This window comes from Gymnoscopelus microlampas (assembly GCF_963454915.1).
Source record: "Gymnoscopelus microlampas genome assembly, chromosome: 11".
NCBI classification, from domain to species: domain Eukaryota; kingdom Metazoa; phylum Chordata; class Actinopteri; order Myctophiformes; family Myctophidae; genus Gymnoscopelus; species Gymnoscopelus microlampas.
The window spans coordinates 12,641,849-12,655,393 of record NC_139948.1 but is presented as its reverse complement, the minus strand read 5'-3'; the positions used below and the strand labels follow the sequence as shown (position 1 = coordinate 12,655,393).

Below are 13,545 nucleotides of genomic sequence, written 5' to 3'. Positions count from 1 at the left end.
CTCACGCTGCCACATGGGGGTCAACAATGAATCAAGCCCGGCTTGGAAGTTCAAGTACGTGTTGTACGGCCGAGTGTGCCGGCGGATGCATAGCTCATTGTTCGGGCGTGTGTGAGTTATAGGCGTACCTGTGGTGCAACGCGGATGATCCATTAAGACTTTAGCACTTGGAAAGGTTTGTGCAAAAAGCACAAAGAGATCACAGTTCACAACCAAGAAAGTGTATGCCATCAAAGATTTATTCACAAGGTACAAAAAAAGATCTCTATTTATACATAAATGGATCGACACAAAGACCACAGACGCATCTGGTCTGCGCTCAGTACGGAGAACAGTGCAGCGATAGAAACATCACACGCCACGTCTCCGTCGGAGACGGGGCCAAGACCGGGAGAATGAAACAAGTAGGTCTAATGCTTAATGTGTACGTTGCCGTACCGACGCGCAGCGGTACAGAGTATAAATCAGGCTTAACAGTAAGTATAGTACAGTTGCTTGTCCACCCTGAATGGAGCTCGTCACTTTCAAACCAAGTGCTCCCTTGTTATGATCATGTGACATGCTGGCATTTCAGCGATATTAAAAGAGCACTCGGGGGCAGATTTACAACAGACAATGGCAGTCAATGCAGTCAGTGTCTTCTCTCTCATCTGTCCGTATGTGATTGTGCTTACAGGTTAGTGTGTGCCTCGACGGTAAAGGGTGCTGGAAGTGGTACAGGCGTTGCTAATTACAAAGCTGTACCCGCCGCTTTCACCATGATGCCAGTGAAAGCTCTTCTACAGAGTGCAACCACCGACCCCGCCTTTTTAGACTTTGTGCGGGCGTGTGTGTGTGAGGCGCTGGAGTCATTACGACTGCATCGCAATGACAGGGTGTTGAGGCGGTAGACAGTAATAAGCTGTGTAAACGTGTGCTTGCATGTTGTGTTCAGTTGGCCGTGTCAGGGGTTGTCACAGTGTATGAAAAGGTGAGCGGGAAGTTATTACACACATGTAAAAAAAAAGAGATGTCTGAGAGAGAAGGAGCATAGTTGTTAATGAGTGTTTTGGGTCATTAAAATCCAGATGGCATTGTATGAGATGCCACAATAATACAATGAAATGCATCGGAATTCAAAAAAACACAACATTTTTAAAAAATAGGGTAAACTTTTGAACTTTCAAGCCTCTGTCCGCTCCCACACATTGTCCAGTCAATCTGTGTTTTTTTTCAAATTTTAAAATACAGCACGTTGAGCCTTTTACAGTCAGATCAGTGATTGACCTCCACTCAATTGACCTTAGCCATGAGCTGCTCTGTGAACAGCCTCTTGAGCTGGGCCACCTCCTCGCTGAGGTTCGTGAGCTGAGACCGGAGGACGCCGTTCTCGTTCTGGTAGTGGACCTCCGTCTGACCCGGGGCCTGAGTCTGCTGGATGCATCCAGCTGCTGACATGTTGGCGTACTGAGGGGACTGTCTCCCCCGCTTGCTCTCCTCCCCCTCCTGTAACGGCGGCTGGTGCCAGGGGCCCGCGTGGCCCGCTCCCGTTTTGACAACGCTCAGGCCGAGTCCTTTGAGCCCCTCCCTGCCTGCCGTGCACGACGGGGGGCTGCGTCTCGCGCCGTTGACGTCTCCTGCGGACTCGGCCCCGTCGCCGCAGCATGGAATTTTGAACCGCAACTTGTGGGGAAGGTTCCTCATGGCCTCGGGCGGGTCCGGCTTGACCGAGAAGACGGCGGCCGGTCCGGCGGTTGTGTGGTGGCCGTGGATGTTGGCGGGGGAGTGGTGGAGCTCGTAGCCCAGCTCCTCCACCCTGTGCGGGGACAGCTTCCCGTGGTCGCTCAGCCTGTCCTCAAAGAAGACGGGGCTGCCCACACTCGAGCCCCCCGGGGTGGAGAACCCGGAGTCCTCGGACACGTTGCCCGCGTCTCTGGAGCTGCGCGCGCTCAGCTGGCCCGGCTGGCTGCTGGGATGCATGACAGGAGGGCTGACGATGCCCGTATCTCCTCTCGGGACGTAGTAGCTGGGAGTCATCGTCTGAGGCGCGCAGGACGCCGTGGTGAGGGGCAGGATAGGGGCGCTGGCGGGGTCTTTGACCAGGCCGAAGCGGAACTTGAGGGCCAGCAGCTCGGCGCGGAGACGGGCGTTCTCCTCCAGCAGGGCCAGCACGCGGTTCTCCAGCACCATGTCGTTGACGCGGCGTTTCTCCCGCGAGCGCTTGGCCGCCTCGTTGTTCTTCCGCCGCTTGTCCCAGTAGCCGTCGTCCTTCTTGTCGACGGGGATGAACTCGCGCCTGCGTCGGATCACGCTGCTGCTGTTGGCGGCGGCGGAGCCGCCGTCTTTGCGCTTGATGGCGGAGGGGCGCCCGAGCAGGGAGCGGGCCAGGATGCTGCTGGAGGTCAGGATGGACACGGCTTCGTCTGTGAAGGACAGAGGACCGCCCCCTCCCGCCGTGGCCGCCGATCCCCCCTCCTCGCACGGCACGTCAGGGGACTCCAGCGTCTGTAGCATGGCCACGTCCTGTGGTCCCCTCATCTGTTGTGACTCCTCGTCAAACATAGTGCCTGTTACGCTCTTTTGGCTTAAATTGTCTCTTAACTGCACTCCACGTGAAGCTGCTGTTGACTGTGTGTGTACTTGACTCCACTCTGGCACCCACAGCCTCAGTACCCCTTGCAGCCGGTGCAGCAACAGTGCCACCTAGCGATCAGAAGTGACAGAGGAGAATGGGGGATTTAGTGGTTACGCAAGAGCCATTACGCCACAGCATTATGTAACGCCATTACATCTTTCCAAATGAAACGGAAGCGACTTCAACCATATGCGTGATGTGCATGCAGATGTCACTCAGTCTGTGTGTGTGTGTGTGTGTGTGTGTGTGTGTGTGTGTGTGTGTGTGTGTGTGTGTGTGTGTGTGTGTGTGTGTGTGTGTGTGTGTGTGTGGGGGGGGGGGGGGTTGTGGTTTAGTTGGCAAAAGTTTCGATTGTTTTTCTGAAGCTGAGGTGTTAATGTTTGATGTTTGTCATTTTGACATTTCATTTAAACTTCCAACAGAAGACTAGGAGTGGGCTATTTTAAAAAAAAGTCATCATCATTATTATTTGTTATTAATATTTCGATATTACGTTTCATTTCTATTCATTTTGATATTAATTATGATGAAAATAGCTTGTATTTTTATTGACAAGGCAATTTAGGCTAGTAGACCTACAGCCTATAATGACCCTTAGAATACTGACCTACATACCTAATCTTCAGTGTATCAGTCAATCTGAGCCCAATGACCTGAATAGCATACACTTACACTTAATTGGACTTTAACAGTCGTTATGTGTCGCATTATTACGACTATGAAGCGCCGTACGGGGGCCACGGTGTCATTCTGAACAACAGCAACGGGGTTCAAGTTGCATGATAATAACCTGGGCTGGGCCTACTTATTTATTTAGAATAATAAACAATCTCTTTATTTATTTATAGAAACGGGCGACGGTAAATGAACCCGACACTATATAGTAGCTAGGGCAGCGCGGAGAGATGGAAAACAAAGCAGAACAAGCACTTCCTTTAGAATCGATAACTACAGGGCTTGCTTTTCACTGTCTATCCATTAATAAAGTAAACAGAAGTCGCCCTGCATGGCTGTCAAACGAACGAAAAGGCTGTAGAATTTCTACAAGTTATCAACAAATGACATATAATGACTTTAAACTCACGATTGCGCGCATCCTATGATCCCACTTTGCGTAACATTATATGGGCTACACTCAATTGTAATTTGATTGATTGATTGATTGATTGATTACTTTATTAACAGTTTGCTAAAAAAATACATACAAAACACAACATTCTATACAAAAGGATGCTAAAAGTATTAAAACCCAAGAAAGCACTTAATATGGCTCGTTTCCATTGGGATCCTGTGTAAAACACGCTATGATGCTGAAGACGGCAATATCGTACCAAAAAAAAAAGAAAAAAAAAGAGAAATCAATTCAATAAGTTTATAGTTTTACCTGTAAAGAGTCCGAGGGGATGAATACGTCTCTCCGGCCGTTACGCACGGGTTGTCAGATCTGATCTCCGGTGTGTAATCGCTGATAGATAGATAGATGGATCAGAGGAGCTGCTGCTGCTCTTACTCAATATTACGCTGGTGGTGGTGTGTGTCCGACACAGTGTGTAATACGGTGTGCTCCACTTGGTTAAATGAATGAACGCCGCCGCAGCCAGCTTCCTATATTTGTAACGCTGCGCGTAAAGTTCAGCCAAGGACGATGTCTCTCTCTATCCTCAACTGAACCAGCTGCGTTGGTGGCTGGCTGTGTCCAGAGCCCCGCCCCCTCCCTCCCCCCTCCGAGGGAAAGCTCCTATCCGCTTAGCGGACCGTCCGACAGACAGCCAACCCACTGTGGCATCAGCATCACCACCAGTGGTGGTGGTAGCCTACTCTACTGCAGTGGTTCTCAAACTTTTTCATGTCAAGGACCCCCAAATTGACACTTATTAGCCCGCGGACCCCCATTTCAAAAGATATGCCAGGGACCCCCATAAGAGAAGATTTTTACGGCTCTCTAGCAGTGATTTTCAACCATTTTAATTTCAAGGACCCCCAGTTTGATATGCATTAGACTACGTACGGACCCCCATTTAATGGCATTTCTATCTCTGGGACCCCAATTTATATTGTAAAATAAATGCTAATTTAACTCTGAGAGTCTACAAATGGAACCAAATGGACCCGTTAGGGTCCATTTGGTTCCATTTGTACACTCTCAGAGTTACAGACTCATAAGGGTCCATTTGGTTCCTAACTATCTATCATTTAGCTGGGGACCCCTGGGGGTCCCCGGACCCCACTTTGAGAACCAATGGCCTACAGTACTCCATTTAATTTTTTTACTTGAGTAAAAGGATCAATACCACCATGTAGAAATACCTTTTTACAAGTAAAAGTACGGAATTCAAAATTGACTTGAGTAAAAGTAAAAAAGAAAAAGTATTGGTATCAAATGCATAAAATGTATACAAATATTTTGAAATGGCAGCTCTACAATCCTTATAAAATGTATTCATTTATGCTATAAAATGTATAAAAATCATTTGAAAATAGCAGATGTACAAGCTCACAATGCCTTGCATAGCTTGTAGATCGGATTTTCAAATGGCCGAAATATAGGGCTGAAGTGGTTAATGTATGTTTTGTAATAATGATAAAAAGCTAAAGTGTTCAAATGATTGTAGTGGCGTAAAAGTAGGCTACAGCATTTTCCTGAATTGCCTCTGAGATGTATAGTGGGATATGGATATAGAAGTAAAAATATTGAAAATGGGAAATATACTCCAGTAAAGTAGAAAAAAAAACCCTCAAACTCAAGTACAGTACTTGAGTACATGTACTTAGTTACTTTACACCACTGCATCCTCATCATCCTCATCATCATCCTCCATCTGACCCCTTTCGCTCCACTGAGCCTCTTCTCTGTAATCTCCACGTAACAATTAGGTAATGTTGCGTCCTCGCTCTCCCCTCCCTCCCTCCCTCTCTCTCTCTCACCTCGTTAAAGCATAAATAACGTTGACTTACTGTATGTTGAAGCACTGACACTGTTGTTAGGTAATACTTACATGTAATCCGTCAGATAACAAAGACAGCGATTGCTCTCTCTCCACTGCAGCCTTTCGACTTTTATTATGGCCCTGCAGTGCAGACAAGCCCCCGAATGGCAGTGGTGATAAAAGTACTCACATTTTTTACTTAAATAATTGTATCAATACTGCAAAGTAGAAATACTCTGTTATAAGTGAAAGTCCGGAATTCAAAATGTACTTAAAATATTTTAGTAAAAAAAAGGTATTGGTATCAAAATGTACTTAAAGTACCAAAAGTAGAAAGTACTCATTATGCAGAATGTCCCATTTCACAAGTTTTCAAATGTATTAAGCTTATAGATCGGCTATTTTCATATGGCCGAAATGTGTATAGGGCTGAAGTGGCTAATGTATGTTTCATAATAATAATCAAAATCTACAAAGTAACTAAAGTTTAAATAATTGTGATGAGTAAAAGTAGAATATTTCCCTCTGAGACGGAGTAGAAATAAAAGTAGCAACTGAAAATTGGAAGTAGTTTTGACTTAATTTGACTTAAGTACAATTCTTGAGTAAATGTACTTAGTTACTTTACACCACTGTCGACTTGACAAGCCACAGAATGGAACACTTGTTGGCTGTCTTGAGCGGATGTAGAACATTGGTTCTCAAACGTTTTAATTTCAAGGACCCCCATAAGAGTTACAGACCTGTAAGGGTCCATTTGAAGGAACACTAAGGGTCCCTGACCCCATTTTGAGAACCACTTATGTAGGAAGAAAAAAACATCCCAATCACCTGTGTGGTAACATAACAATGGCCAGTTGACCTACTATAACTGTGTTATGTTTTTAGAGTCTGATAGACATAGGCTGAACAAAACTTATTTCTTGACTGAACCACATTATTGTAAACTGAAAATCAGCTAGGCCTATTTGTTATTATGTGGACTAACTGGACATTAGCTAAATATAGTGTTGTTTTTTAAAACATATAGGCCTAATTAGTATGTTACTTAAAGACACACCATGAATTTCACTTTTTTTTATTTTTTTTGTATTTTTTTGGCTCCCCAGTGTCTCTTGTACCCCAAAAAATATTTTCTTTTAACATTCAGTCATTCATTCTCATTTCAGAGATTTTCAGAATGGGCGTGTCTGAACAGGCCATCTCAGAATGGCAAGTTTGCTTACCTCACCAAACTTTCTGCCCATGTATTTTGACAGACAGAATTGCTCAGTACCGCAGTACAGCACCCCCCTAGCCAACTGGACGTTTTGGTATTGCAGCTGAAAGTGCTTTATAAGCCTGAGAGAATTGACTTGGGATGAGTATATCTGAGTGTTGATTTAGGCTCAAACCTTTTGAAAATGGTTTGAGGGACATACACCATATGATATTAAATATCAAATATTTTTTTTAAATTCATGGTGTGTCTCCTTTAAAATGTAGTCGAAAACGTATTACATTCTGAAATTATGAAGCAACACTGATAAGAAATTGTATTTTATTTGTAGTTACATGTAATCTTTAGTTTCTCGTTCAGAATATCAGACGGATAAATTCAATTCTGCATTTAAGGACAACAGCTGCACGCTTGGTGGTCTATATCTGCCTGACAAGCTTCAAGGTTTGTTGTTCTGTAAAGGGCCCTTAGAAGTATGTCAAGAATTTTGAGTGTGCACCTCCTGAACCCAGAGAGCTCTAGCTCTTCACAGCACACTCCGCTTGTTAGCTTGTTTTCCTCAGTCCAGAACACAGTAAATCCTCACTGCAAAATATTGTGTAAGTCTCAAATGACCCACTGCTGCCAGCATTGGGTAACAGTCATGGGAAAGGCTCTCTCTCTCTCTCTCTCTCTCTCTCTCTCTCTCTCTCTCTCTCTCTCTCTCTCTCTCTCTCTCCTCCCTGCTGTGTCCAGGAATACAAATCACTGTGTCACACAATGTCAGCTCCACTCAATACGCCTCACTCAGCAAGCCAGTTGTATTGAATTATTTGGTCAAAAGACCACTATATGATATCGCTATGGAGACTTAACTTGTGGTCAGATATGGGTGGGCCGCGTGCATTTCCAAGGCCTGTTTATTTTAATAATCAATCAATCGAGCAATCACTTGGATCAGTGGAACCAACATGGTGTAATCTAAGTTGCTGTATTTATCGCGGCCCACCCGTGGGCCCCAGCCCACAGGTTGAGGACCACTGTGATAAGACATAAATGAAAAGGTTTATAGATTAACTTTGTGGGCAACAGCAATCTATACTGTCACCGGGAGGGCAAAGCTAAATAATGAGTTTAGCTTCAGAGTGACAAAACTCGGTGGAGGTCTTAATTACCTGGAAATTCTGTTTATATTACACTAGGGCTGACTTTACGAGCTTAAAGGTTATTGACAACAGTTGGGAGCAGTGGGGAATAACTTAGGTCAACGTACTTCAACTACGAGTTATGTAAGTGGTTTTCAAACTTTTTGTGCCCCAGGCACACCAATTGGCAAGTCAAAAATCTCAAGGAACACAAACCAAGCCAAAATAACCAATCTACAAGCGTACACAGTTACAGTACGTAATACCGTCCGTCCCTATAATACAAAGCAGAGTAACAGCACGTTCTGCATTCTAAAACCTGACGAGCATTATTACAGTTTATTACTCAATTTGCCTGAGGCAATGTTGTTTTCTCAAGCAGCTGTGTTGCTCACATGGGTTTGGAAAGGCAGGCGGTGGTAGCCAGCAACTCGCTTCCTGTTTCATGAATCAAACAGATAGCAGATGTGATATCCCTTTTACTTATGTTTTCCTTGTGAAAACTCGCAGAGCGCTGTGGCTGAAATCAACCGTATCGACATAACTGTTATATTTGAGACGGTTCGTGATCTGTGTGTGTGTGTGTGTGTGTGTGTGTGTGTGTGTGTGTGTGTGTGTGTGTGTGTGTGTGTGTGTGTGTGTGTGTGTGTGTGTGTGTGAGTGTGAGTGTGAGTGTGAGCGAGTGAGAGCGAGAGAGAGAATGCATTTGTCTAACAATTCTGGGTTAGTGGATACACATGGCCAAAGGCCAGGAAATGGATTTGAATCTAGAGAAATGGCAGCAAAATGTGTCTCAGTTTCCTTGCCCTGTCCTTTCACTCTACAGTACAGAATATTGTACTGAGTGAGGAAAAACCCTTTTGTTTGAGGTTTCAACCTCTTCACACAAGTTGTTGTTGCACTACAAGCTGTAAATTGTGGACTGAATGAATGAATAACCACAGTGGGGACAAACTGCATAATGTATGTGTATCTGAATCCTGTCGGTAATATCTAATCTATGTAATCGGTCATTCAATGTCCGATTAGTAGTGACAGAAAGCAAAGTTCACCTCATGAATATATAGGCGCAAATGTGCCATTTGCGTGACATATGGTAAGGACCCCAAAATGTATATGTATTTGGCCGTGGACCCCCATCTCAAAATATTTTGTTCCAGGGACCCACAGAAGAAAAGATTTGAGTTACAAATGTTCGCTTTAAAAATATATATATTCAAAGATTTGCACACATTTTCTCGATTTTTCAAGAATAGCAGATCTACAAGCTCCTATGAGCTTGTAGATCTGCTATTTTTCAATAGCCAAAGTGTAAAATAATGCTTTTTAGCTCAAATGAAAAAGTGACAGATTCAAGTTAATCCCCCAGATGTTTTAGCTAATGGTTAGAGCTTTCATATTCTCACTAGTGTCAAACTGAGCTCAACTCAACAGGATACATGCAGACCACTGCACTAACCACCACTGTTGGCACACGCTCTCCTCCCGGTAACCCTCACCATTATGGGCTGACGTTTGCGTGGGCCCTGTTGCACAGTGGAAGCAAGGGTTGGACAGAGAGGATATGAACAAACGGGAGCATCACATGTAGCATTCACTGTCCTTAATCTGTATCCCGCGCTCCCCCAGGCGACATGGCCGCGCTGCTACTGTACACAGCGAGAGCTGTTAGTAGCACGCAGGGACGGTTGAATATAAGCCTGTCTTGCCCTGCATATGGCCTAAGCTCCACGCACATGGTCTTGTGCATGTGGTGCACAGTGCTTCACTGTTATGGCAGAGCCACGAGGCTAAGAATAAAATACTAGGGCTGTGAATCGTCCGCTATCGCACGATTCGATTCGTTTCCGATTCTTGGGGTGACGATTCCGTTTTTTTTCAAAACAAACGGTTCTCGATTCAAAACGATTCTCGATTCAAAACGGTTCTCGATTCAAAACGATTCTCGATTCAAAACGGTTCTTGATTCAAAACGATTCTCGATTCAAAACGGTCGATTCAAAACGATTCTCGATTCAAAACGGTTCTCGATTCAAAACGGTTCTCGATTCAAAACGGTTCTCGATTCAAAACGGTTCTCGATTCAAAGCGGTCGATTCAAAACGGTTCTCGATTCAAAACGGTTCTCGATTCAAAACGGTCGATTCAAAACGGTTCTCGATTCAAAACGGTTCTCGATTCAAAACATAGGATTTCAGGATCTACTCCAGTCTGCTGGCATGAAAGCAGAGTACATTTACGCAGCTTTTATAATTGTAAAGGTTCTATCAACTCTGTCTCATTTATTCATGCTTGCACACATTTTAACTTGCACAAAACCTATTAACTTCTGAGTCTGACACTCAGTTACTTCTCAGTTACCAGAACAATAAATTCAAGTAATAAAACTGCTGTAACATAAGTACAACTGGTAGGCTTAGGCTATCAGCCAGCCCAGAACTTGCCACTGCTCAAAAATTGAATTATACAAAAATACTGTTCTTTGTGTAAAATAATTGAATTAAATTAAAATCTATTTTTGGAAAATGAGAATCGATTCTGAATCGTCCAACATTAGAATCGCGATTCGAGTACGAATCGATTTTTTCCCCGCACCCCTATAAAATACGTTCTCCTAAAAAACATGTGTGCAGTCGGGAATTAATTATGATCTTCGAAAAACATGTCACGGATAGAGTCTGGACTGGTGCCGTATCTCAGGTCGATGGGAGATCAAGGTTTCAGTTATTTTTCCCAGATCAATCTGTGCACATTTTGGCCCTTGTCTGGAGTGGGGATACTCCATGAGTCACAGCATTTAAAATGGTCCTATTAAAAAAACATGACACTGAATCCCTTTATGCCAGACTTGTTAAGTACCTCAATTGTGAGATTGTGTTCTTTGCAGAAGGTGGAGTCGTAATGTGGTTTGGCTTCTTCTCCGACCGGGGGTTCCAAATGGACCCTTATGGGTCTGTAACTCTGAGAGTGTAACAAATGGGATTAACACTGAGGATTTTACAGTGTAAATTTGGGTCCCAGAGATAAAAAAGGGTATCAAACTGCATGGGGATCCTTACAATTCTAAAGGTTGAGAACCACTGCACGGCTACTGCACAATGGGGTCCCCTGTGTGTGACAGTATGGCCTATGAGGCCACTGTCCTCTCTCGGTGTTTGTCAGGGCTATCAGAGGATGACGGTGGTCAAACAGCACAGGGCAAGGGGCTCGGACAGGACCTCACGGTAAACAAAGACCAGAGGTGGCCAAACAACACAGGTCATGGCGCTCTCAGAGCACCTCGCTGGAATTGATTTTTTTTTGGTGCAGGAGCCAAACGCAGGAAAGGAGTAAACCAAGTAGGGCTGCAACCATCGATTAGTTTAGTATCTATAAGCGAGCCTGTAGATCAAAACAGGTAGTTTTGAACATTTTCAACAGTTTTTGTTGTATTGACATGCAACCAAAAAAGAACGGAGACATTTGAACCCCCCCACCCACCCCCCCAAAAAATAATAAAAAAATAATAATAATAATAATAATAATAATAATAGATGTAATAATAATAATAATAATATTTTATTAAGATTGATTATGTTGATAAATGGATTAGTTTGATTAACTCTTCCACCCCTAAAACCAAGTTTGCTGACAGGCAGAATACAGGAACAGGCACAGTACAGGCAGGATAACAACTATACATCAACAGGTTTACTCCATCGACGGCATATAACCAACATACAATCAGACACAGACTAACAAGAGAGCGGGCCTTATTAATAAGGCAAATGAGCCCCAAGAGGCCGTGGTTTACAGCGATATTAGAGCAGCTAAGGGCCGTTGCTGGGCACAAACGTGGAGCAGAGTGCCTAACAACGTTGATGTAATGCTTTTTTAACAGGTGTGTGTTTATAGAACATTTTACAACGACTTTCAATGCTGCTCAGCCAATCCTAATCAAGGGACTGGAATCATCCGTTTTATAAATACACAGACACACGGGCCAACGAGACACAGGTGAACATAAAGCACAATGATTGACACAGGACGGGTACGAGCGACAAGGTGCGCTTTGTTCATGTTATGCAGTGGTGGAAATTAAGAAGATTTACTGAAGTACAATTTTGAGGTATTTGTACTTGGCTATTTCCAATTTCCAATACTTTTACTTCTACTCCACTACATTTCGGATCCAAATATTGTACTTTTACTCCACTACATTTATTTAAAAACTTTAGGTTACTAGTTACTTTGTAGATTTGGATTATTATTACAGAACACACATTAACCACTCCAGGCCTATATACATTTTGGCCATTTGAAAATAGCCAATTTACAAGCTCACAATGCGTCGCGATGCGACGCATTGTGAGCTTGTAGATCTGCTATTCTCAAAAGATTTTAATACATTTTATACATTTGACAACTTGTGAAATGGGACATTCTGCATAATGAGTACTTTCTACTTTTGGTCCTTGAAGTACATTTTGACACCAATACTTTTGTGCTTTTACTCAAGTAAATGTTGAATTCCAGACTTTCCCTTGTGACAGAATATTTTTTACATTGCAGTATTGATACTTTTTCTTGGAGTACTTTTTCCACCACTGATGTTATGTGAGATGTGACATGTTGAGTGCATACGGTGCATAGTCTACTGTGGTCAGACTAGCCTCGGGTCAAACTAGCCAAAAGTTACATCAGTAGCCCTTGTATTGAACTGGCAGGTGGTGCACAAACCCACCTGTTCCCCAGCGTTGGCAACACACTCTTAGCTAAACACACACGCACGCACGCACGCACGCACGCACACGCACACACACGCACACGCACCCGTCCTCATCTGTGCTCGGAGACTAAATCAAAGGCTCTATGTTGGGCCAATAATAGTTTGTGGGAAGGATGAGTCAGTCAGTCTCCGCACTGCAGAGGACAGTCTGGAAATAAAATGAACCTCTGATAATGGGTCCGCCCTGCTGTCCTTCTAAATGAGGAATAGAAGATGCTATGTACCATATACCAGTTTATCTATCCAAATATAATCCAAATTAGTACAGTATGAAGAGTGAATAACACGTCCACTGTATAGGACATTTTCTGGTTCCACTCCAAAAAGCCAATGCATGTTTCCCATAGAGATTTCCAAAAATATTTATATCAATTATTTTAAGCTTAGAATCAAGCCATCCAGGGTCCTGGTGAATCATGACCACAACACATTTTATTCTGTGATTAAATATAGTATTATCATATAATTAAATATAAATGAAAAAAAAACGTTCACAGAAAAAAATGTTTTATGGTCTTGATTCACCAGGATCCTGGATGGATTGATTCTAGGCTTAAATTAATTGATATATATATTTCGAAATCTCTTTGGGAAAAATGCATGGACTATTTTTAAGTGGAACAAGAAAATGGCCGACCACTGCTATACCCTATTGAGAAGCCTCCTCAAACCTCTAGCTTTCAAATCCATTGGCCCACACCTCTGCCTTTATACCTTTTTAAACTATGGTTCTTATAGATTTTATTGAATTTTATTGGCTTTAGATTTGTCTATGCTCTTTTATTTTTTTTGTCTTGTCTTCTGTGAAGCACATTATTCAATTGCCTCTGTGTATGAATAGTGTTAAATACAAATATACCTGCCTTGCCTTATTTCATTTGCCTACGGCAGTG

At 43.3% G+C, this 13,545-nt stretch overlaps 1 protein-coding gene across 1 annotated transcript; it reads right to left on the bottom strand.

Moving 5' to 3' along the window:
- Positions 1–217: 217 nt before the first annotated feature.
- nfil3-6 (nuclear factor, interleukin 3 regulated, member 6) lies at positions 218–2,541 on the bottom strand (the record flags this gene model as incomplete). Its single annotated transcript, XM_084073113.1, has 1 exon — positions 218–2,541. One exon carries the CDS (start codon positions 2,539–2,541, stop codon positions 1,273–1,275), a length of 1,269 nt encoding a protein of 422 aa, XP_083929239.1. The 3' UTR covers positions 218–1,272.
- Between the last annotated feature and the right edge of the window lie 11,004 nt (positions 2,542–13,545).